Below are 26,841 nucleotides of genomic sequence, written 5' to 3'. Positions count from 1 at the left end.
ACTTCATTGGTTTTCCCACAACTGACACATGTTCAGATAAAGACACAAAGAAACACCTTCATACAATCCATGGGGCCTATGTCATGTCGCCACTCACATTCTTACAAGACCAGCTAGGAACACTTTGGAAAATGGAAATCCAACCAGGAGACCATGAAGGGATAAGAGATAAATGAAGCAAGGCTAAAGACAGATAGCTAAAAGGGTTCCACAGAACAAAGATCACCTCTGGCAGACACTCTTTTAATAGAAGGCCATTGCTGAGATGGCCCTATGCCTTCAGACAATGCTGCGACTGATGCAAAAGCCCAAGGTCTGGGAACACTATGGACAGACACTACAGCAGCTCTCTCAGACTTAGTGTAAACTCTACCCAGAGAAGTTAAATCCACTGAAATCCTGAAAATCTACTGAAATATTTTTGCATCAGCCTGCAAAGCGTTGACACAGTCGCACGGTCCATCAGGAGCTATGATTTCAGGCTCCGCACAATGGGAAAATAGGCAAATCAAATCCAGACCTGAGCTGGCCTGGAAAGCCATCCGGTAGGGACATCTGGACTCAGAACTTCAAGAGACCCAGACAAGCTTTGTCTGGTACCTGCTCAGCTCAGACAGTTGTTTCCTCCAGAAGCTGCATCTACAATCAACTGTGTAACTGTTATGGGAACAGATGTGTCTTGATGGCTATTTCTTGTCTACCTTTGCAAACACCTAAAAAATACTGTTATTCCTGCTATGCTCACTTACCACTTTGTGTTTTGGCTTTGTCATAGAAACCTCCATTTCTTCAGCACCTGAATTATCACTGGGAGAACCAGATCTAAAATCCATCATCTCTTCCTCTTGTTTCTTGAGGCTGTCTGCTACTGTTTGGATGGCTTTTGTCCATTCTTCCCTGACAAAATACAAGCAAAGACATTCATTACTTATGACTTGATTACTGCCTGCCGTGACAAGGATTGCCAAGGAATACAGAGCAAATAATGCTCTCTGCTGAATCAGTGCAACATATAAAGAATTATGTGCATTTACAAGCACTGTAAAATGCATTCTTAAGAGCACTTCTAACATATATCTTTATTAATCATACTAGAAACAAGCTACAACTGAAGTCCTCCCAGTCTGGATACAACATAAGGCTTTTCAGACAAGAGAATTTCTAACAGGCATTCAGTCAACAGCTCAAGATATGACCTGGTGATACAGAGATTTACATAACAAAACCAAAAAGCAAAAGGCTCTCATGCAGCACAAAGCAGTCAAACACTGCTTCTTCGTTCCTATGGTGCACTGAAACACATATATCCAACTGCTGGGGGCACTATGCCACCTCTTCACGCACAGATCCTGAATCTGAATGGCAAGGGTGATCTAGGCAAAGGTATTAAAGCCTAAGATACTTAGGTTATTCCTCTCGTGTAAAGATGATGACAAAACTGCAGCAATTCCTGTGTGAATTTTAGTATAAAGTCAGCAAAAGCAGTGACATTCTATCCCAGGCACAGGACTTAGTTATGATAAAGCTTTCACAGCTGTTTCAGCAGTGGGTGCTCTAATTGTGACCCCTTGGACTCCCATGAATACCACTTCCACTCGTGCTCTTTGGAAAATTTAACACCTTTGGAAACTACGGAAGTGGGAGTTCTTGGCCTTCACTTTGTAACACTGCAAAATTACTGAGCAGAAAACATACAACTCATTAAGGGCTTACAGTGTTTTGGGATGGACTTTTACAGCATAGAGAGACTAATGACATGTTCAACAGACCGTGTGAATTTATCATGTTTTATTATCTCTTGTTATCTGTAAGGAATGGGACATAGTGATTTAGTGGATATTTTCTGGGTGCTGGCTAATCTCTTCTTGCAGGGATACCCCAGGTAAAATACTTTGCTACTGTGGCAGGGAGAGAAATAGCCAATGCTAAAGAACTCTATGCACAATCTGCAGTGAAGCCATGCCATCCCAGTCAATTCCACATTATTCACTGGTTCTGTGAAATTATTAAAAATTGTATCTGAACATATGAATTTCACACTGTGGTGAAGAAGCAGATCATTCCAAAGAGGAAGCAAAGTCTATAGGGAAAAAGTACCCTAATAAAAACATCACAAATTGCACATAAGGTCTTTCCTGCCCTGTGCATTTTTTGGTCTGGGTTTGGTCTGAATGTGAACTATCCAACCCTGTCTAGGGCGGCAAAGTAATGCTAAACATTCTGAACATCCTCCCTATATGCTCAACACAGACTACTTCATCCACCATCACAAATACATTCCTTTATTTACTAGTCATTTTTCATATTCAGAACAACTACAGAAAAAACTTTCTCTTCTGTATTTTTCTCCCTCCACCTCTCTTAAAAAACAAATGCTGGTTTTAAAAGGCACAGAGGAAGATAAAGACAGTTCTACATATCTCTAAGATTTGCTACTGACTTGGTTGGGATCTTGGCCTTCCTCAAGTGAGTACCTTTGATTTCTCGGAGACCAGAATTTCACCCTCAGCTTTTATGTCTTATGTGTACACAACAGAGGTGACTAACACTCCGAGCCCTGAAGTGTCACAAAGCTGACTTAATTGGCTAGGAGGAAACAAAACAGCATTGAAATACAATCTTCCCCCAAGTGGAAACTGTTATTCACTCCTTTTAGGGTCACTGACCACAAAGCTACTAGAAGAAACGAGGATCAGTTCCTTTTTCTTTGCTTTTCATTTGATTTTACCTTCTTCTGATCACTGTAATAGAATCAAAAGCTATGAACAAGAACTTTCTTTAGAACAGTGCAGGCAAAGGCTACAGAAGAAAAAAGCAAAGAATATTAGATAGAATTTGCTGATCTCAAAAAAACCCCAAAAAACAGTAACATGCCAATATCACATCTAGGGAGGACAAGGGTTTTAAAATACTCTTTCCCCTAGGGCAATGGTACTGAAATAATTCAAGTTCAGTTCCTGAAGATCAAGTAAATATTTAAGTACTCAGCAGTTGTAGAATAGCTGTGCTCAAAAACTGTTCTCTCAGAAGGTAAGAGATCAATTCTCTGATGATGAGGGCACAGGATGCATGTTCTTAGCTTTCTTTCCTAACAGCTGAAACAGAATCTGCACCTGCTGCAGATAACTATCACTTTCATTACCTCATTTGCATAAAACATTAGCAATCAGCAATGATACAACTAAGTTTCAAAAACAATGTGTCTAAAAAGACTTCAGAAGGTCAGCATAAGACACAAATCAACCTTGCCTGATTCTCTATTCCACTTCTGTGCATCTTCCCAGAAACTCCCAGATCAGAAACCTTTCATGTTCTGCAACATTTCCTGTGAGAAATGAACCTTAAGCTTCCAGAAATAGCTACCTGAGTGCTGATACACACCTGCACCTATCCATTTTGGATACCCAACCAAGCAATGCTTTGTTTACAAATACTACCCAAAATCCACTCTCTGAAACTCCCCTTTAAGGTATCTTTTATACTGCAACACGCACTAAAACTGAGACACTCAAAAATTATCTGTTGCTTTTCAGTCTTGATGTACATCATCTGATAAATAAGAGCTTCAGCAACGGACTTGCTATTAATACTGAACACTTGCATCTGCTTCTGCGAGTAGTTTATGTATTAAATATGAATGAAACATACCGCTCCTCTGGAGTCTCCACATGAAATGTTCTTTCAATTACTGTGGTCCACTGGAGGCATCTAATGATAAATGTGTTTGGTTTAGGTCGTTCTGTCTTCATCAGCTGGCACTCTACCACAATCAAGAAAGAAAGAGTCATGGTACATAAGCAGGTTTAAATAATCATTTGTCTTTATTCTTGTCTAGTAAACCCTTGCGATTAATCAGCCATAGAAATCTCTGTAAGTACTTCTTTAGGAGACTTGAGACAATTTACTGTGTTGATGAAACTAATAAATAGCTTGAGAGACAGTCATCTAAGCAGCACTGAAATCAGATTCTGCTTCTAAAGGCTCCATGTTTGGTTGGCCCATAGAAGTAAGTAGAAATGTGACGTGATGACACAGAAGCCATTCGAGACTTGGGTCCTACACTCCAAAGGTCATCTAGAGCAGAGCACATGGATGAAGTCAGCTGATAATGCAGCAATTACATCCACTGAAACTTTCCCTACATAAAACCCGGCCTGCCCTTGGCTTTCAGGTAGTTGCTAGGGCTTCTGTTTGATCATTTTGCAGTGACCTGATGATTATCAGACTCAACATTTCCAGTTCTCAAACACTACAAGGGACATCACACTGCAGAGGCACCCTTGGAGGAGACTCCTATCCAAAACACCTTCAGGACAGTTGCTGCAGAGTCAGATGCTGTACAGACATGCCTCTAAGAGCTTCCATCTTTGTCAGTACCGAAGCACAACCTAAAGAAGTACAGCTACATCCAAATCCACCACTTTCTTCACTAAAATGCTATTGAGAGCTAAGCCTTAATTTCTCTTTTTTTTTTAATCACATCTACTATTTTAAGCTCCATAGGATGCTATGAGTGTTTATCCTTCAAATATAAGGCCTGTAAATGCATCTGATTAAAGGTACACTAACTATACTAGAAGAAAGGATCTGAAAAACCAAAGAAAATCAGTAAAATAACAACAGAAGCCAAAACTGCACATTTTTCAGATCTAAATTAACATAAAATCAAACGCTAATTAAGAAGCTCCTATGTTAAAGGAAAGTCAAATTAAAAAATGAAGGGGGGGGGGGGAAACACCAAAAAAAGAGAGATCATTGGGAATTTTTTTTCTTACATTGTACCCTTCCTTGCTATTATTTGGCCTTTAGGTTCTTAATCAATTTCCAAGTAAATAAAAAGGCACTATGAAGACAACAAGAAATTTCTGCTTACTGTTAGAGCTATGAATATCCTTCACCATCAGCACTGTGGAAGTTGAGGCCAGAATCTGGCCAGAGCAAGTGCACATTACTTCAGCTAAACTGGCACCGCTGGGTTAATTTTATTACTGTGAAAATTTAGAATGCTCAGTTTTAAATTCAAGCTCTTAATTAGCACCGAGATAAAATATTTAGCACCAGTCTTTTTGGGTGCTGTATTTTTGGCAATATATTTCATGCCTCATTTGCTACTGGAATTATAAGCTTTTCATTGAATAACTGCATTTTTCACAACAAGAAAACCTAATTTTTCTTTAATAGCATGCTGAGGTTACACTGCATCCTACTAAAGCAGTGCAATTAGATAAGAGGAAAGTTTATTAATGAGTCATGAAAAGGTTTTAGTGTGATAAACAGCACTCCTTCATTCACCCTGATTAAAGAAAATCCACACTGTGCTGCTGCTGTGCTTGCAGAGCGCCAGATTTAGCCTTCCAGATACCTCCAGCCTCCTTCACAGAATGGCAATGAAGGCCATACTGAACTGCATGAGCTGGCTCAGGTCAGTAAGTCTGATACTGATGACCTCAGTTCAAAAGATCTTACTCCTGTTTCCAGATTGCTCACCTTATCTTAGCCGCTCTACTTTGGTGGTAGTGGTCTGCCATTTATCATTTTTTTCTGCTTAATGTGATTAGATTTAGGTCCTCTGGGCCTGCACAATACAGCCCTAACAGATACGGAATTGGGCTGAAAATCTGAAGAAGAAAGTTAGGCTATTTCTAAGCTTGTCCTAATCCAGAACTATTCTCCTACACTGATGCAGAAGTGCAGCATTACAAAGAAATAAATTGAGAGGTTTTGCTTACTTTTAAAAACAGACTTCAGCTTCATATTTAGCATCTCAGATTAAGTACTCTGAAGTAGCAGTACAGATATTTAAACCAGCCACAAACTCTAAACTTTCATCATTGAATGTCAGTGTAATAAACTACATGTGGCATTTTCTGTCATAGAAGAGGACCAGCTAAACTTTTCCCCTAAATCAGCACTGTCCATTGATATTTGTTAAGCTTTGCTGATCTAGCAATCTTTAAGGCATACAGAAAGATGAATAATAGAGATTTGTCAGTTAATAACCACTATAATTCAAGTATGTCACATAGAAGTGTTTTGTTTAGAGAACAATATGCTGTCTAATTACCCTGCTCAATCATAACAGCACATATCAAGAAATACAGAAGGCTTTATTGTTAAATTGCTTTACTGAAGTGCTGTACTGCATAGGTTTCAGAAAGTTCCTTAGTTCTCCCCATATATGACAATCACATGGATTTTACCAACAGAAGGATGATGCTGTAGGTTTTTTCTTACTTTTTCTGCACTCTTTACCATAGTTGGCAAGCTAGAGAAGCACCAAACTTGTCTTCTATAATCACATACCACAACATGATGGTAGAGCACAGATGCAGATGCTGTATAACATCAGGTCTGGTTCATATAGCATGTTTGGGGGTTCTGCTATGAAAGTAGTCACATTTCAACTACAGACTGAGTGTCACCTACCCACTTTGAAAACAATTCTTCCTGTCAAACAGGCCAACCCTAAGTATTTCCTATTTTCAACAAAGTAAGTAATATAAACAGCAGCCCGTTAAAAATTATTTAAATTGCTCTAAAGAACCTCTCGATTCTTTCCTGGCACTTGGTCTTTTAAAGTAAGTAGGACAGAGAAATTGCTCCTAACAGGAATAGACACCAAGGCATTCAAATGTAAATTACCATTTTGTATTTGAAAGACACTTAGTATTATCCCAGTGACTTTCTAAAATGTCACAATATTTGCTTCCCCAGCACTTAAGCTAAAAGGCAGATTACCTGCTATGAAAGTGTCAAACTCTGCTCCCTATATAATGACATCACACCTAAAATGATAATGTCAAGGAAGAACTCTTCCCATCCCTGCTTTGGTTTCTTTCACAAAAGCAATGCAGAGGAAATTAAAAAAAAAAAAAATCAGGCAAAAAGAATAATGAATAAAGAAAACTTTATAAAAGTAAGCAGGAATATTATGTTGAGGTGCTCCTTGTTTGCTAGTACCACCACATAAATTTGCCCCCAACATCTCAGCATGGCAGAAGTGAGTACAGACCTGGGCAAAGGTAACAGCAGACAAAAAAAATAAAGAAATTCACCCATTAATGTGGCCATCTCATGCCCTCTGATAAATGCTTCACTGCAGACAGGCAGTCCTGTCCAAAAAGGAGCACTCATACTGTTGAACAATTACGTTTTCAGCTGTACAACAAAACCACCAAAGTCCACCCTCCTTTTTGACAGTGGGAGAAATAATCCCTTCTAACACGAACAGCCTCTCTCTCCATGTGTTTTTTCACAATATACTCTTCTCAGCTATATGGTTTTAAAGGCTTATAACCTAATAGGCAGACATACATGATAATCCAAGATTACAATCAGTATGAGGGCTACTTATCTCACAGATTTACAACACAGGCTCTATTGGTTATTTATCTGCAGATAAATAGCAGAACTATTTAGCAGGAACTGGAGCAGAACTATTTAGAAGGAATAAAAAAGTCTCTACCTATCTTACTAGTGGTCGAGAACACAAATATGACTTAAAAATCACAATTAAATGCTCAGGCACCACAATTTGGACATTTTGCTGCCTCTTTTTTTTTTCCCTTTTAAAATCCATCAGCAGTAGGTAACTTCCAGGAAAAATAAACTCATTAAACATATAATTAAATTAGAAATATAGATATATGGTTATTTTAAATGTAACACTAGCTTCAATTAAATTTTTTTTTAACCTCTTTTTTATCCATGGAGGACCTTAGAAAGAAATTTTTCAAAGATGTGATCAGAACCCTCAAATTGAAAGAAAAAGACTAAGGTACAGAAAGATGAGCCTGTGAAGCACATGGAAAGCACACAATTTATTGCTACTACTTCATATCTGTTAACAGAAAAGATGGTGAATTAAGTATTTCCTACCTCTCAAGGGTTGACAAAAAACACTTAATATGAATTTTACACTACCAGTAAGAGTCCTTTAGCAATGAAAACCACCCTCAAACTCCTACTTACAAAGCTAAAAAGCCTACATTGTTTTACAGCAGAAGAGGGTAAAGATTTTAATCAGAAACATGGGACCACTTCCAAAGACCAGACTGACAGAGACAGTCTGCCATCTCATTAAAAAAACAGAAAAGGAAAATAAAGACCTAGTCCACTAATTAACAAAAAATTCAGGGCTACCAGTTTCCTGAAAAAAAATCCAAACAAAAACCAGAAAAAAAACCCAACTATTTTTTACTAAACCTTTAAGCTGAATTCTCCCCACCTTTCACTGGCATGAGGCTTCCACATACTACCTCTGCAGCACATAGCTGCATTCAGGCCTGAGCCTTCTCCGCAGGCAGTCCAAGTTCACTCATGCTAACTCGACAAGTCAACCCAAATGAAAGTACCAGGCAAGCAGGTTCAAAGGGAAAACTTGTGGTGCAAAATACATCCAAATGATACGAATGTGGAAGGTACCTAGAAGGGAACCACACATCAGGTGCTGGCAGCAATGCATGCCAGTGCCTACATGAGAAATTAAATCCTGGTGGGGCAACAGCTGCTTCTATAAACCCAAAACCACATAATTACTTCAAGTAAAGAAACCCTCCCCTAATCATCAAGACTTTCCCAATCTGCCACTGGTTCAGCAGGGAAAAACCACTGTTAGGAACATCTTTCCACCCACCAACCTTGCTGCATCCCCTCTTACAGGGATTACACCTTACTCTGGAGCTATGTATTGCATCTTTTTCAACAATGCTCTGATGCCATGGTAACAAACAATGCTAAGATGGGCTCAACCTGCCACAAAAAGGGCACCATATTCCTCTTGTGAAAACTCAGTTAAGTTAACCCATTTTGAAGGCAGCTTGGACAAAGAGAAGGCAATGGGCACATCATATCATACTCCTTAGCACCGAGCTGCAGTAAATAATTATCTTAAGTAGTGCAGTTAGCAGCAACGGGATGGAATTGTCCTGCAAAATGTGCCTTTGTTAAAAGCCTCTGGCTACAGACCAAGCACTGAACTAATTTATGAATGAATGTCTTTCTGCTGCATTTCTTCACCTTCTTGATCCACGAGGAGATACCAGTCTAAAGAGGAAAGTAGTGTATCATTACTGAAATGAAAACACTACAGTAACTCTTTCTAAAACAAGACAAAAATCCCAAAAGCACTCTTGGCATCCTGCACAGTGGCACTAGGCAACAGCACATCCATTACTTAATCCCATCATCAGTCAGAACAAGTATATGTTGCTACCAGCAGAAAAAACAAACAAACAAAGAAAAACTCAAAGCAAACAAACGAAAAACCCAAACCCACAAAAACATTTGCATTAACTCCTAGTGCTGCTCAGCTCTCCTCCGGGCCCTGGGTTTTGCAAAATAAATCTGTTGGCTTAAAAGTCAACTACAAAGATGAACCTCACATATTTCAAGCTACCCTGTAATGAAGAGGGAAAGCCCCTACCCTTCTCTCTTGTAGAACTTCACTTCCACTAGTGACACAGAACAGGCCGTTGTTAATAACAGGTGCCACAATGATCTATTTTAAATGGTGGAACAAGACACAGGCAGATCATGAGACAGGAAAGATTAAGAATGGGAGAACATAAAAGCTGGAAGTATACAGTGAAAGGTTAAAAACATGAGCAAAGAAAGGAAATTATCTTCAGGGTCTTCAATCACATCCTGTGCTGCAGCACCTGAGCAAAGTCGGAAATGTTTGCATAGGACAGAGTGCAGAGGTTAGGAGATGTTATTATTTCCAAAACCTTTTGTTGGCTCCTCTGGAAGAAAAATGATTTTGTGTTCAAGATTAAGAAAAACTGAATGTGTTTCATTAAAACCAATGCTCACTCTGCATTCTCTTATGCTAATAATCACGTAACTTTGACCTATGTCAATACCACTTGAATCCAGACCTGGTAGCAGAACAGACACTGAAACAATTCAACAGTGCATACTTGCCAAGTACCAAGACATGCATCTGGGTTGGTTTTTACTTTAGAACGACTTGCTTAATAACAGAAATACAAAATATTAACAAATAAACTTGGTTTAGTCTATAACCAGAAACAGTAAAATAATAGAAAACTGAAAAAAATGCAGATCAAACCTCCACACTGCAGTCATTCCTGAGAAACACAGAACGGGGGTTTACCATCTCACATTTAGAGTTTTGATACACTGTTCTGGGCAGATCCACTTTACTGATGCAGCTTTAACAGCACCATGACCACAAATAGACATCAAACCCCAAACTGGACAAGGGAGGAGGTAAAAACACTTACGAGCTACTGAGAAGTTATTTAAAGGTGACTCCCGCTGGTCAACATCTTGTGGTCGCTCCTTGTACCCAATGAACGTGCCATCGTTCTTCAGAAGGAAGTACCGCGGCCTCCATGTTTTTATGTATTCTCCTGCAAAGAAAGGATGGGCAAAGGAGGAGAACATCAGAAAAGAGCCCAAAATACTGACTCATCATGGGGGTTTTATTAGTGAAACTATGTCGTCCTGACATAGAAGCAGTTTTAAGAACATTCAATTCATTCCCATACAAAGAGTGGAAAAAATATAGACACTGAGTTAGATAGAATCATAGAATCAGTCAGGGTTGGAAGGGACCACAAGGATCATCTAGCTCCAAACCCCCCTGCCATGGGCATAGACACCCTTCCCTAGATCAGGCTGCCCACAGCCCCATCCAGCCTGGCCTTAAACACCTCCAGCCATGGGGCATCAACCACCTCCTTGGACAACCCATTCCAGCCTCTTACCACTCTCATGCTCAACAGCTTCCTCCTCACGTCCAGTCTGAACCTACCCACCTCCAGCTTTGTTTCATTCCCTCTAGTCCTGTCACTTCCTGATATCCTGAAAAGTCCTTCCCCAGATTTTTTACAGGCCCCCTTCAGATATTGAAAGGCCACAAGAAGGTCACCTCAGAGCCTCCTCTTCTCCAGACTGAACAGCCTCAATTCTTTCAGTCTGTCCTCATAGCAGAGGTGCTCCAGCCCTCTGATCATCCTCATGGCCCTTCTCTGGACATGCTCCAGCATCTCCACATCCTTCTTGTAATGGGGGCTCCAGAACTGGATGCAGTACTCGAGGTAGGGTCTCACCAGAGCAGAGTAGAGGGGGAGAATCACCTCCCTTGACCTGCTGGCCACACTTCTCCTGATGCACCCCAGGATCTGGTTGGTCCTCTGGGTTGCAAGTGCACACTGCTAGCTCATGTTGAGCTTCTCATCCAACAGCACCCCCAGGTCCCTCTCCTCAGGGCTGCTGTCCAGCTGGTCACTGACCAGCCTGTATTTGTGCTTGGGATTGCCCCGACCCAGATACAGGACACTGCATTTGGTCTTGTTGAACCTCATGAGGTTGGCTTGTGCCCACCTCTCCAGCCTGTCCTGATCCCTCTGGATGGCATCCCTTCCCTCCAGTGTGTCTGCTGCACTACACAGCTTGGTGTCGTTGGCAAACTTCCTGAGGGTGATACTGCTAGTGATGTTAACCATAAAAATGTGACTTCACAAAAGGTAAACAGCTATGTTTTGTTCTTCTATCCACTCCCATTTCCATTCAAATTCTGCAACATCTGCCTTAAATGCATTTAATTTAAAAAAAAAAATCAGAGCAGATGTCCTATGTATTATTTTTGCTATTGTCATTTTTCATACTGACAAGTGAAGAAATTTTTTTCATTTACATTTTGCAATGCAAGTATTTTAAACAACAATGGGTAATTTACTAATTAGTCAACTGCTTTATCAAACCAACAGTCACTTTTAGAACACAGAAACATAATTCTCTGCTTAAGTTACATAACATCGCTCACTTCTCTCACAACATTTCAAGCATGAAACACAAGATGATATATAACAATATGAAGGGAAAAACACTGGATGATGTATAGCTACCACAAAGAAGAAAACAAACATCTATTCCTTTGTCAGCAAAAACATCCATAGCTCATAACTGCTCGCTCATCTGAGTAACCTGCACAGGTGACAACTCATGTGACTGTTACAGCCATGTTTGAAATGTCCAGCAGCAGAATAAAACAGAAGCTAACCAAAACCTCAGTTATTTACTGGACTTACTCAGCTGGGCTTCAGGGAAAGAAGACAGGGATTCTACTTGTAGCTCTTCTGAGTGACTTTGTCAGCATGCCTCAATTTCCCTCTTTGCTAATTATTCACATTGTCATTTTCTCAGACAATCTCTCTAGAAACTCAAATCGTTTTATGTGGTGCTGAAGTGGCCTGCTAAGTGGTAAAAGGTACTGCAGTAATGCCTCTATTCAGCTGAATAAAACAAAAGTCTCTCTGAAGGTGATATTCAAATCAGGCTACCAGCCACATTTTTCCCAAATTTGCACACCCCAAGAATAACTGATATTAAAAAAGCAGAAAGGAAAAAAAAATGGTCACTACAAAGCACCCTGCAGCTGGGCAGCAGCCACAATCTCCTCCCTTCAGTATGGTTTCTCATTTGTTTGCTCAGCATCAGGGAGAGGATGAGAGAGCCAAGTTTTCCTCTGGTCTGCTGGAGCAAGAGCACACCTGCATATCCCATGATGCTGCTCCTGCAGTGGCTGTGTACTCAATGCTCATGGTCTCATAGGCTGGTGAGATCTTCAAACAACCACTGAGAGTGACGAGAGAAGGTTCTCTAGATATATATGGTCTCGGAACTCACTGCCGCTCTCCTGTTCTCCCAACCTCAACCCACACTTTCTTTTCTTGATGCTCAGCTCTCTTCTGGTAATTTCTCCCAGTAATGTGCACCCTGCCCCAGAAACCCCCCTCTTTGCCTCTTTCCTCTCCCCATGGATCTCCTCTCCTTGTGTGCCATTTCAACCTACTTTGGGCACCAGCTGTATCATTTCTTCTCTGTTCAGATTCATACTTTGTTGCATGGAAGCACAAGGAACTACAATAGCTCGTGTCGACAGCCACAGGCTTGTGCACTCCAGGCACTGCTTTCACCTGTTTAGTCCTTGTTAGTTTTTAATGTAATGAACAGAGTCACACGGAGCAACCTTTCCAACAACAGCCATGTCCGCAGAAAATACCCATTTGTACTGATGAAACAGGGCATGGGGCAAGAAAGAAGAGAGGAAAAGGAATAAGCACAAACTTTCTCAGTCTTTTAGAGACATCTGTTATGGTTGTGTTATCCTAGCCTATAAAGGGTTTACAAAAATGTCATTGCTGCTTTAGGAATTTCAGAACTTGCCTATAGCTGTCATGGCTTAACATTTACAAGCAAGGCAGTAAATGTAGAAGGTTTTGTTGTCATCATCTTTTTAATTCTGACCTTAATTAAAAGCTGAAAACTTTCTGGGATGAGTAGGAGATTATGAAGCCTTTCACATTTAAATTATCAGTCCAGCTCAGCCCAGATCAGTGAGATTACTCCAATCTCATTAGTATTACACCACAGATGCAGCTACAGGTACAAGAAGACATATAGCACACTCAACCTAGCTCCTGACTAGGTAAGCGGGTCAAGAAGGCAGCTGTCCAGACTGTCACAATTTTGGAACGTACTGTTACATACCCAACTCAATGATATGTTCTTCTCTTGCACAAAGAAGACCCAGAAGACCAAAGAACGATCACACACCTCTTATTGTACCCTGCATTTAGGACTTAATTCATATTGGATGAGACTAAAGAGAGGGCAAGACAGTTTCCATTTCTCTTACTCCAAAATCCAGGCTACATGTCTTCTCCATTGATATTTACAGAATTTCTACTTTTTGTAGATTCTGAAATTATTATCTGGTTATTTTCTATGAAGTACACATAATTCTATACAAAATTACACTGTACTGTCACAAGAAACTCATCCTCTTAGATCAGATGCTTATGTTTGGCTCTCATACTTCCTGACAGCTTTATACCATCAGTCTAGTTCTCTGTTCGAAACACATCATCCAACAGGATTAATCACAGTGTCTTTAAATGGGTGCATTCCACAATATATAGTATCCTCCTCCACACTCACTTTCTTCACTCTGTGTGAAAAATCAAGGATTTCATTACTGACAGGCATTCTGCAAAGACCATTCTACTTGGACCTTCCCTCATTCATTGCTTTACTTGTTTCTAGTTCCTGATCCATCTTTCTAATTTGCAAATAACTTGATTTTCAATTTCTTTTTTATTTTTCCACATCTGGAGCTTAATGAAACCTGTAATATGGCAAGCATAGACATTATTGATTATTGCTCTTGCCAAGAATAGTGTGAGGCACACTGCAGCATCTGTGGTATAAATTTTACTATATAATATACTTCTGCATCTTGCAGCAAAGTGGCAAGACACTGCCTGGTGTGTTGACTTCCCAACCAGACAATCTGTAAATATGATTTTAACTTCATCTATAGAACTTCTGAAACACAGATTCATCAACAGAGTCATCAAGAAAACAGACAGTGTTTACTTTTCAGAAACAGGCGATTATCTAAAACACTATACACTTCCTTCCACCTGTGAAGAGGACCACATTATCATAATAGCAAATTTGATTATTTTAGGCAGAAAAGGAGTTTGCAGTAAGGACAAAAAATTTATGTGGATCCTCTGGGACAAAGCTAACTGAAAAACACTGACACCTTTTCCTTCCTCCAATATTCCAGTAAGCTGTCATGCTTGAAGAGAGAACGGAGCTGTTTCAATAGCCCTGTGCTATTTGTTTCTGTTGTGATTTTGTTTTTAAGAACCATAAGCAAAAAGTTACTTGAAGTCATCAATATTAGTAGTTATGTAGTCACACTAGAAAGAATTGTACCAAGTACAGTAAATGCAAGCATGTGTGGCAAATTCTATCAGACAACACTAAGGAAAAAAAAAAAGATCCACCATGGAAAAGTGAACAATTTACAAAGCAAAACATTTTTTTCCTCTGTGATTCATTGCTTGTGTAATGCCCTGGCAGAGCCTTCTTTGTTTTCAGTAACAGAATGCTAACACTGCAGAGACAGGAAAGCAGAAGCATGGGTTATAAATCCTACATATAAAATCCTGGAACCAAATAGACTCCTTTGTAGCTTGCTAGTGTTATTATTTGAAATCTTTATGTACCGTTCTGTTTACTCCAAACAATTTCCAAATTGCAAAGATTCCCAAACTGTATATATCTGGAAACACACATGAAGACTGTTAAAGACCAATTTCCCTTTATTGCCTTGTGTCAGCCCCCGCACACTGCACATTAAAACACTTAACACACAGTTAGAATGTAAATCCATCTAAGGCCAGAAAAGCTTTTACATACTGCAAAGTATGCTTATGCCTGAATATTTCAGAAAAAGTTAAACACAAAACTCTTCTGGTTCATGAAAAGTTAATTCTGCTAAGGATTTACAATAATGCAGGGCTAGGTTATTTTCCTCTCCTCCCCACAACAGTATCTCACCGAATCTGGAGCTGTCTACCACTGATAGAGTGTCTAACATCAGAAACAGCTGCCACTCCCTGGGAAGCTCAGGGGGTAAGTGGAGAATAATGAGCAGCAAGCACCAGCAAAACAAAAGAAAATCCATCTTTATTTACCAACTGCTGCATGCTTGTTGCTGCATCAAGCTCATTCAAAGCCAACACCACACCCTTTAATTCAGAACAGCTTATATGTAAAAAGCCTCTGTTGGTTTTTTTTTTTAAATCAACTTATACATACCAACGGTTTGAAAAAAAAAAAATCATTAGGTTAACCAAGTCAGCATCTAATGATACTCTTGGTACTTAGAAAAAGCACTGGACCAACTATTAACTTTCTCACTCCCCAAAGTAACCAGCACAAGCCCAGGAGCACCAGCTGAAAACAAGGTCTCAGTTATATGAAATGCACTCAAGTAGGTACCACAAATCTACGGAAAAATAATGCACTAAACTTCCTACTCTGATCATCAGAAGTAGCAACATTAATTATACTTAAGGTTAGCACTCAAAATATTAAAGCTTTTGAGTTATGAAAGTCGTCTCTAAGTTCCCACACCCTCAGAAGATGTATGACATTCCTTGATTGTACAGCCCTGAATCGTCTGAGGGAAACACGAAAGTTATGCCAATCACAGCGCTAATGTGCCACTGGTCAAAGGCGGAATGACTCATTTCTGAGACTTCAATGGCCGTGAGAAGTGGTCTGCATCCTGTCAGACTAATAAGGTTTTGGGGAAACAGATGCCAGCTTCCTCAAACATGCGAAGCTTTCAGGAGCTGCCATCCCGTGCGTGCAGAAGCGCAGGACAGGGATTCGCAGTTAGTTTCTATCGATTGAATAAACAGGGTAAATGCCCACTTGCTTCGAGACCAGTTGAAATCAAAACAGATTTGTAAAAAGAAAGCAGGGCTTGAAAACTGGCCTTTGCATTTCTAAAGCACTCGGAAGCAAGCCCTTTCCAAAAGCAGCAAGCTAATTCTGGATCTTAATTACTTGACACCAAACAATTAAGTCTAGGGTGACCCAAATGAAAACTCTGCAATTCAGATATGTTGGGGCTTCTTTAAAATAGCTGCACAGACACCCACCAGGCTGGTGCAGCACTCTTCCCTTCCCTCCACAAACTGTCAAAACAAGATATTTGAACACAGTGCCAGCTTTTTGGTGGTTTGGGGAAAGGAGAAAGAAAGGGGGGGAAAAAGGAGAGGAAAAAAAAAAAAAGAGAGGTTATGCTAATGTCTTTCTCAACACTTGCCGAGAGAGGAGGATCTCTGGTTTGTCTGCCTATTCAGAGGCGCAGCAAAGGGGGCTGGCTCTTTGATTATTTTTGTTGGCCCCTCTCTGGACGCCTCCTCAGCCGCCTCCAGCGTACAGCTGCGGAGGCGACGCCTGTGCCCTGAATCTCAATGAGGCGGCTGGGCCTGCCGCCGGGGCTGCTCCCCAGTGGGGAGGTCAACCCACGGCCCTAGGCCTGCTTTCGCCAGGCCAGCGCTCCACAGCTCCCAGCCCGGCTCTTCTACGCCTGTCACCACCCTCAGGCGGGCTCCCACGGTCGCAGCGCTCCAATTCAGGGCACGGCAAATCCGCTCCTCGCTTTATGCTCCCCGGGGCAGCTGGACGGTCGTGCGGCGCACCGGCTGCCCGCATGGCCGTGACTGACGTGACTGCCAACAGGTTAAGAAGAAATGCCGCCGCCTCCTCCCTCCTGCTCGGCTCCAGCTTTTCTAAACCTGCTGCCTTTTCTCACGCTCACAGAAAGCTGCAATAGAGGGCACCTGCTTCATTACCATATCTTGGGGGAATTTGAGGAGGGAGGAAAGGAGGGAGGGAATGAAGCGGGAAGCTGGAGCAGAGGGGGACAGCTGAGCGGTCTGGCCCTGCAGCGACAAAGGGAGCCCTGCGAGGCCTGCTCCCAGTCACCTGACAGCCGACATCTGTAAATCAACTTCAGAGAGCAACACACAGCCTTGGCTTAGCGCCTTGCACAAAGCTCCGCGGGCACGCTCTGAAGAAAAGTAAGTGTGCTGGAAGCTACCTCAGCCTTCAGTTACACAACGGCGCAGACGGGAAACACCTAGCCAAAGCAAGGCACGGGTGCTCTGATTCGCAAAGCTAGGCCATGGAATGGAACAGGAGCCAGACTATGGAGAAAGAAAAACAGATTCTCAGCCAATACTTTGTCCAGGCAAGGCATGGGCAGCTACCACGTACTCCGATTCCATCTCTGTCGAAGGATTTGAGATCATCAGCCAGCACCACCACAGGACACCTCTGTATCTTTTATCACTGTATTTCAACTGTATGGTTATGTAAAGCTGAAACATGGATGGGTTTTGCCTTTTTTTTTTTTTTAAATTGCTGAATTTCAGTTTAGAAGGTCAAAAATGTTGCCATACTGCTTACAGCAATCAATTTAAGCAATACCAGATATTCCCAAAGGAGTAAAAGGGAATTAATCAGCATGTAAAAAACTCCTTACTCCTACCTTTGGCACAGCTTAGTCAGGCTAGTCCTAACCTACAGCTGTCTCCAGTGGGAGAAGATGTAAATGAAGTTTCATTAAAAACAGCAGTTTTAAGGATAGCTACATAAATTACAGGAAAGAATAAAGCAATTTCTTAAGCTATGCTGAAAAAAAAACCTCTGAGTGAATTACATCTCCACTACCTCACAGTGGGAGCAGGAGGACTCAAACCTACTACGAGGTGTCCAATACAGTTAATCTTTTCTGTATTATGCTTGCAAGCAGCTATAGCATTTTAACAAAAGCAAACATCCCTGTAACAGAAAGCACTGTCATAGATTCCTTTCCTTTTGAGAGGTGCCCAACTCTCCCTCATTTTTTATAAATAAGGAGGTGTCAGATTCACTGAACTGAATTAAGCAGGCTTGGAAGAATTATTTCTCCACAAGTAATTTTTACATTGATGTTATGATGGGAAACAGCAAAAGCAGCTAAACAAGGCACTTAAGCTAATAGACCTCAGCAATGTTTTTAATATCTTCTCTTAAAGAAGTGACATAAAAACAACTACTTCTCGAGCTCAATCTGAAGGTAATACAATCAGTACTTCTGCAAATCAGGCTCTTAAATACACTGCATGTATTTATATAAAGGGTGAGACTTAATCCTCCAAAGATTTTATGATCCCTACTAAAAACACAAAGAAAAATAAAAGCAAAGAAAAAACACCAAACACACCACACCCTGGTGTATTTGAACAAGGAAGGGCTTTTATAGACATCATCTAAAAGCTGATTTAATTATTTTACCTCTTAGCATAGGCATCCTTAGCTATGATTCTTGCACTTATCTGAACACATGCCTTATTTGAATATGACACATCCATTTTTTTTGTTCAGTAAATTCTGTCTAGAGACTAACAGTGCAAAAGGGGACAATACAAAGAAATGCACATAACCCAAAGCTCTTACAGAGATTACACAAAATAAGTCTGAAAGTCCAATTTTAGCTACTGTTCTTAGGGCTGCCTACACATAGGGGATGTTCACGAAAAGCATCATTAATTGATTAAAATTGATTTTGGGTCCCTTCCCTCACTGATACTAGGAAAGCCAATGACTTAGTCAAGAGTGATTTAATGATCCATTTATTTGTTTTGTGAACATTAAACCTAAAAAGTACTCAGCAGAGGCTCCCCGTTTAAAATCTCAAAGCTGGCAAAGCTGAGAGGTGAGCTGGTAACGTGAGGGAGGTGGGAGCACATAGGAGAGGAAGGATGCAGCCACACAGAAAACATCCATGCTGACGACCCATGAAGTCTCCAACCAAAATTGTAAAGAAATGGTGAAAAAAAACAACTAAGGGATATTAGGGGAAATTTATGGAAACAGCAGCTTTTCTAAAACAGATGATATGGATCAACTTCAGAGGCATTTTGAAACAGCAAAAAAGGCTCTTTTTGTAAAAACTAAGCTGCAGAACATGGACTTCTTATAAATAAGCAATTTATGGAGCATAAGAAATTAACACATTGTATTGTTTTTAGCTTCTGGGTTTGAGTCCTAATTCTCCACATAAATACATAGAGTTGTTTTAGGCTACTTACAATAAAGCTCAACCAGTAATTTTGTGACCATGCTTCACATTGGAAATTTTTTTAACAGTGCCAAAGGAAGAGGGGAAAAAAAATGTGATCAATGCAGAATTTTAAATATGTTTAAGCAAACCTCTACAGGGTAAATACTTCATAGGAAGATGAATAACATAACAGCCAAGTTAAGCAAGTATTTCAAAGGCAAAAATAGGAAGCAACACAAAAAAAAAAAAAAAGGTGATCTGTTCATACAGCTGCAGCTAATTCAGATTTCCTTCTTCATTTTGTCACTATCAAGTCTGCAAAACCATGAAGGAGCGCACAGAGACCATGTTAGTTCTAATAAAAAGTTTCATTTATCTTGAGCCATTTAATGTCTATCAATGGAAAAATTACAAGTACTTCCCAGAAAGCAAGTTCCAATATTTGTTATCATGGCAACCTCCTGGTTACTCCTCCAAATTTAGTATTCCACAGATAAGTTTTATTGAGTCACTACCCTAAACTCAGGAATGAAAGTCTTCTCCAGATAACTGGAGTGCCTGTCTCAGTTCAGAGGAATTGTGCAAAGTAACTTCATTGCATGCTGAGAATTTATTAAAAAAAAACTTCACCACTGGGTAACTTGAGAGCAAAGAGCCACTGCAGCTCTGATGCTAAGCTCAGCAAAGTAACACAGGCATAACAAACTTCGCCACGGATCTCTGTGCCTTGGACTGAGGTGCGTTGTCATCATACAGAGCAGCACAATCCATGTTGCTGCCTCAACAGGGTTCCAGGCTCAACTGGACACACTTCTGTCACTTTAAGCTCTATTAAAATTAATTTATTTTTACAATACACAGTAAAAAGACTGAGTCTCAGTATAATCAAACAGTAAAACTCCTTCTGGATTTTGATGGAACCACAATCACCCTTGTAATACTGAGATGTATGTATGTACCACTGAAAGCACATACATAAAATTGTGGCTATCATTTTTTGAAATCCAAAGTCAGCTCATCATACCTCTCCCTAAGAGCTCCAAATCCAAGAGAGATGTATTCCCAGCAAAATTCTGTTTCTTCAACAAGGAGGAATGAAATACCTCCGTAAAGACCGAATAAAGACTCACCTACTGTAATGCTGTTACCATGAACTAATTTTCATGTTGCAATAGAATCTTGGTATGCTAAAGCTGGTTTTGTTTGTTTGTTTTTAAAGAAAGCATAAAAAATGAAAGGTATACACCACACAAACTAAAAGCAGAAGGGCACAGAAAGACAGGAGCCTGAATTGCACTTTCCAGCCTGTGATGCTCTACATGGCACAAAATTCCAATCTACTCTTCTAAAACTGCTCCGATTCCCAGAGGAAAACCAAACATTATGCCCTGCCCCCAGTCAGCTCTAAACTCACACCTGTTTCCATGGACATCAAAACTGGCACTTGTCCCGTTAGATTTTCACAGTTTAAGGACTGCTGCATCAGCCTCACCTTTCCTTCGCACCTGGTTTTCCAAGCACAGCACACCACACAACTGCTCTTCACCACATACATCCCCTCTACCACTTGAATTTTAAAGGCCCCATCCCATAAGTGAACACAATCTACCCTCTCTAGTTCACCTTCCCACTCCTACTAGCATGTTGCCAAAGAACAGAAGCAAAAGAAACATCAAAACCCATCCTTTGCATAGCCTGGTTACAGCTACCTTTCAGATTTGTAGGGGAACTTACAACTACAGCAGCTGTCTAGGAAAGTTAGATCCCCCCACTTATAGCATGAGAACACAAGAAAGCTATAAATTAAGCTTTAAACTTACATGAGACTTTTGTCTTGTTTACAAAATATTTTTCAAAAATATAAAAAAAAAATAGAGGTCACCTGGGGTAACATTCTTGAAGAAGGTCATCTGGGGCCATGTTCATGCCTTAGGAATTTCTGCAGTGGAAGGTACATACACATGTACAGAAAAACCTGCATGCAAACCCCACTTTGTCATTTGATGCTTAGCGCATACTCTGGTTACGTCATTTTCTTCCACTGGTCCCTGATCTGATGCTATCAGCTCAGACAGCAGCTGCTAGGGGCTCCTCTGTTGCCCCAGGGGTCAAACCAAGCAAAGCCACCCTGAAAAACCTGCTGCTGCTGCCAGCAAGGCAAGCAGGGAGCAGGAGGAGAAAGGGGGAGGACAGAGGCACCTTGTGCCAAGGCAGAAGTCTGTAGTATACACAAGTCTGCTGCATGAGGCATCCTCAGCGCTCTGCTGGACAGAGAAGGTGCTGGGCAGCTAAGAATAAAGGCAGTGCAGGCAGAGGTGGCAGCTGAAATTTATCTCAGGTCACACTAGTTTTTCCTGTGCCCACCCTGGTACTGATTCTGTCCCAGCAGCAACAGGGCAGCTCTAAGGGCAGGTTGTGCCCAGCCCATGGGCAGAGTATTGCTCCCCATTCAGGACCTCGTTCTTGAAACATAGCCAAGTCAAAGCAAGTTTAAATAGCACAGCTACATCCTTTAAGTACACGTACACACGTACATATGTTAGAGCTAACAGAGTCTGGCCACGAGTACACAACATGGCTGCACTGACCCTTCTTGTTCGTAGGCAGTCACTGCCCACAGTGAGATCTTCTAAAGTCAGGCTGGCCAAAAAGAATCAGCCCACCCTCTGGTCTGAGGAAGCTACAAAGTTTAATCAGCTTCCCTTCTCTAAAACTAAATGTCTCCCTTATGATAAATCCTCCCACTGAACCTTAAATCAACAGGTTCCTAGTTTTAGTTGTAAGATCCGATTTTAATTGACTCTGCTTTGCTAAAGCACTGCTTTCTTCTGCCCCTCCTTACTAAAAATGCAGTCTAAATTGCTATTTTCACAAAGAAATATGTCTAATATTGACAAGAGTTCTATGAAGAATTCTTGAGGGCCTGCAGAGATTCTTGTACTTAACTCAAAGGTAAAGTTTACAGTAATTCATCATACAAAAATCAACTGCTCTGCAGATCTGGGCTCCCACTTCTACCAAACTGTGGGGGTGGCAATTAAATAGCTTAATTTGCAGTCCTCAGTTATTTGCACCTAATTCATGACAACACACAGGATGGAGAGAAAAGTAGGCATGCCACTATATACACTCTGCATTTGAGCAGGTATGCTTCCCTGTTCTAATGTTTAAAAAGCAAACTGCAAACAGTAAGATGCAAAACCATTGATGAAGAAAAAGCAAAAGACATAAAGGGTGGGGAGGAAAATAAAAAGAAAATGTGGTTTAGCAATACAAACATCGCTACCTTTTAAAAAGACAAGATCCAGCTGTATTTCCCCCTTCCTTTGTACTGAAGTTTAAAAAGCATTTTCTCCAAGTTACCGATTTTGAGAAAATTGCTGGATAAACACTTGTGTTAACCCAGTTACATGGCTCAGTGCCAAATGTAATGCCAAACTTCCCAGTTGCAAAACGAGCTGTTTTTACACACCAAAGTAACCACGCAGCAGGCCTGCCGAGCCTGAAGACAGCTGACAGAGATGACTGTTGCTGTCCCCCCATTGCACCGACATCCATCCAAATACCAACATCTGCTGCGCTACAATTTACTTTTTACACAACATTTAGCAAAACAGTGCCTCTGACTGCAACATCATTAAGGAAGTAACAACAAATAAATCGCAAAGTCCCATCAGACAGTTGTAAAATTAAAGCATAGTTTGTCTTGCATACACTGAGCTTTAGTTCAGATGTATCGGACTTCAGAAATAATAAGCATTAGAATCTATTTTCTTTTATTAAACACACAAGACAAAATTCTGTAAACCGTGGCAAGCGTAATCCATCATTACAGTGAAAATTACCATTTTGAGGATATTGACTTGACTCAATAGGCAGAGAAGCAGATGCCTGCAAGGCAGCCTGGCCTGCCCAGTACCACCACAACAACTCAGACTACTAACAGGATTACACTATGCTTGAAAGCATAAAAGTGCACTCCCAACTTGGGGCCCGCTCCTTTTCAAACACTGAGAGGGTGTATTTCTGCTTGCCAAGTAAGGAATTAACATTCCTAAAAACCAAAGCACCTTTTGCTTTTAGAACAGGAGAAAGCACAGGAGTCAAGGCATTGGGATGCCACTTCACAGAAGCAAGGTGGCAAGGCAGGTTCCAGCAGCAAGTCCTGCTACAAATTGATAGCCTGGGGGTGCAAACTGAGATTTAAGCTTCCAAGTGAAAGAAAAGTTTGGTTAGCGGTTTCACTGCACTGCCCAACACACTTCACATCACAGAAGTCCCTATATGATCTTGTCCTTCAATTAGTTGTCCTTCACAGCTGCATCACCCAGGATGCTACAAGTCAGGATGGCAGCGCTGCCTCATTTTATACTGCCTCAGAGCTTGGGGTTTCATTGGCACACTGCAGAAGGGGAGTCAAAAAGGAGAATTTTTTAATCTTTATAATTATGACCAGTTTTCAAAACCAATTCTTTCTTCTTTCTATCCTGCAGGATATGAATGCAAAAATAAAATCTAAAAAAAAAAAAAAAAATTCAAAACACTTTTTGAAAGGCATGAAAATTTTAATCAAGAGACAATTTGAATTCTTTTAAGCATCAATTAAGGGGTCTTCCTTCAATCTTTCTGTTCCTCATCACTTTTAACACAAAAATCACTGAAGTTGAAAGAGCAGCGCAAACACTCTCTCCCCACGTCTCCAGACAGTATGTCTGTCAGGAACAGCACCACACTCAACACTCAGCTCAAGAAACAAGAACTTGGCAGGCTACATCTCAAAGCAGTTTCACCAAAACAATAGTTTCCCTCAAATCCCTATCAGCTTAATAGTAGAAGACAATAATATTTCAGATAACACAGCAGCAAACATTTTGGTAAGTCCAGTGGCCATTCTTCATCCAATACATAGAGAAAAAACAACCAACATCCACCACTAGATTAAGAAGTGATTAAATAATTCAGACTAGAGTCAATGGGTTATGCATAAGAAATACTTCTGGGAGTTTCAGCAGGTTGACTTTTGTCAGATTTTATAACAATCCATATAATGCCTACCATGGGACACAGGAAAATGTCTGTGTGTAGATCCTTTCCCAACCAGGGATTTAGAGGACAGTCTTCTCTGTGCTGGCTACTACATATTTGCACAGCAGGAGTCAAGGTCCATTGGAAACTTATCTAAAGAGCTGCTCCTGCACAAACTTTAGGTTCAACCTCCAAGTTCAGAACTGAAACTCTATTTGTTTGTCCATTTATCCCCTGGCACGGTTGGCTTTTTGTCAGACAGATGTATGCCACATTGCAAGTCATTTCCCAACCTCTCTGCTCCACCTCCCTCCACACACTCTGCACACACTCTGACCCCTCAGCAAATGTTGTAAGAGAGGAGGAAGTGTTCCCGACAGTTTGCATACTCTTCACAACAATTTTATTGCAGGGTATGGATGTTTTCTCCTGCCCCTCAACCCTACTTTTAAGGAAACAAAGCAAAACAAACAAACAAAAAATCTACCACTTCCCAAACAACTAAACCCAGCAGCAGGAAAGGGGAGGGAAGGGATGGAGAAAAAAAAAAGAACTGAGAGGATGGATTACACTGAAGTTATTTTTGTCTTGTTTAAGTGGATAGGCAGAAACAACTAAATATAGAATTTATCAAAGCAGGTGAGCAAGGAAGATGATGTGAACCACATGTTTCAAGGAGTAAGCAATAAACGAAGTACACTCCTACCTCCCCTCCTGGCCCAAAAAGCTTCCTCAAAACACGCTACAATTTGCATGAGCAAGATTTGATTGAACAAATAGTCAACCCAGCATAGCCTTCCCTTCAGACATGTGACAATGTAAATGCTAAGCAGAAAGGTTTTCCTGTCTCTTACCTGCTTGTACTATATACAGACAAGCACTGTGAAGTCTGCATTAAAACAGAAAGAAGTTTGCATCCTTCTGTGGCATCTTTGGACAGAAATTCTGCTGAAGAAAGCGTGTTTGTATGTACAGCTGGGTAATAAAGTTCCACTTGAAATCGAACGTTAAGGAATGTTATGTTGCCAGTAGTAACACAAAGGATGTGGTTTCTACAAAATTTAACCAGTTATGTCAAGGACAATGGCCGCCTTCTGGTCACACTGCAGTCCACAGCTTGCTCAGAGTAACTGCTACAGTAGTTAGAATTCCACAAGTGAAAATCCATTCATATGTATTTTTAACTCCTTACAGGGTCTGAGTGAGTCTGTGAAACGCACTAAGCAACTGCTGCCAGAAGAACATACTCATTCAGTCACTGTGAGCAGCCAATGCTGGCAAGCACACGAGTAGCAAGTCTCACCCATGCTCTTGGGCTCTCAGAGCCTGCAGCCAGGGATGCAAATAAGAGCATTTAGCAAGGACATTAAGTGCTTTGCTGATATGCCTACAGTTGTGAGCAAGGAAATACTCAGAAAAAAAGACATGGCACAACTCAAACCATGAAATCAGTGGAAGCCACACTCAAATCAGTGATGTAACCTACCACTGGGCTTAAAGAACAGAAAGCTTTTATGCAGAACATTTCCCTTCTTCCATCTGTGCTCCCAGTTACCACGGTATCCAAGAGCCCCACAGCCTGAGCTGCACTTGTCCTCACAACATTCCTGAGAAGTAGGGAAGTGCTGTTATCACCATTTTACAGATAGGGAACTGGGGCACAGTGAGATAAAAATAACCTTATCTAAGATGATCATATAGGAGGAAGTTTGTGTCAGAACAGGGGAGGACTGGCTTCAATTCTCAGTTCCAGGATGGTATTCTAATAGACCTACTACCTCTTCACCTTCTAGATGCTTTGTCTTCAGTTGGACTAACCTATCTATCTACCCTGGTCAAGCATTGGAATAGGCTGCCCAAGGAGGAGGTGGAGCTGTGCATCCTTCAAGAACTGACCTCTTCTGGAGATCATAGGCTATAAACCAAGATTTTTTTAAAAAATCCTTTTAGAACTACAGCTATCTCATTTCAGACATGGATCTAAACACAGCTCCTACATAGTTTGACATAGAGACCTTGGCTCCAGACTTCACACAACAATCTTGTTTTCGATAAAACAAATTCCAGAGGCTGGAGGCTGCTCAAGGTTTCTCATTTCTGCCTGAGCAAAATTTCAACCCTGCCCTCAAAGGCTCTACTCTATGTGAAATGTCACATAAGGTCCAAAATTTACTACTCTGTCCTTTGGGACTCCAGTTGCAGCCATCCTCAGCACTAGTTGTGAAATAAGCTTCTACAACTTAAGGGCATTCACAAAAGAGTTGTGAATGTCAACTGTTTGAGGTGACTTTTACCCTGGAACGAACAGCAAAGATCCATCACCCTTTGGATCACTGATGTTATCAAGTCTAATTCCAAAAGGTGTC

General features: G+C 40.8%; 1 protein-coding gene across 3 annotated transcripts in view; it reads right to left on the bottom strand.

Moving 5' to 3' along the window:
* Positions 1-26,841, bottom strand: part of AKT1 (AKT serine/threonine kinase 1) — a 74,349-nt gene that overhangs the window by 25,729 nt on the left and 21,779 nt on the right. For all 3 annotated transcript variants that reach the window (XM_064162463.1, XM_064162543.1, XM_064162620.1), the window contains 3 exons: positions 10,248-10,376; positions 3,649-3,760; positions 750-897 (listed from right to left, as the gene is read on the bottom strand). In XM_064162463.1, coding sequence (XP_064018533.1) covers positions 750-897; positions 3,649-3,760; positions 10,248-10,376 — 389 coding nt within the window. The remainder of the gene's footprint in view (positions 1-749; positions 898-3,648; positions 3,761-10,247; positions 10,377-26,841) is intronic.

The sequence above is a fragment of the Pogoniulus pusillus genome, chromosome 1 (genome assembly GCF_015220805.1).
Source record: "Pogoniulus pusillus isolate bPogPus1 chromosome 1, bPogPus1.pri, whole genome shotgun sequence".
Lineage (NCBI taxonomy): Eukaryota > Metazoa > Chordata > Aves > Piciformes > Lybiidae > Pogoniulus > Pogoniulus pusillus.
The sequence above is the reverse complement of the archived record's forward strand: the minus strand, read 5'-3'. Positions and strand labels throughout refer to the sequence as shown.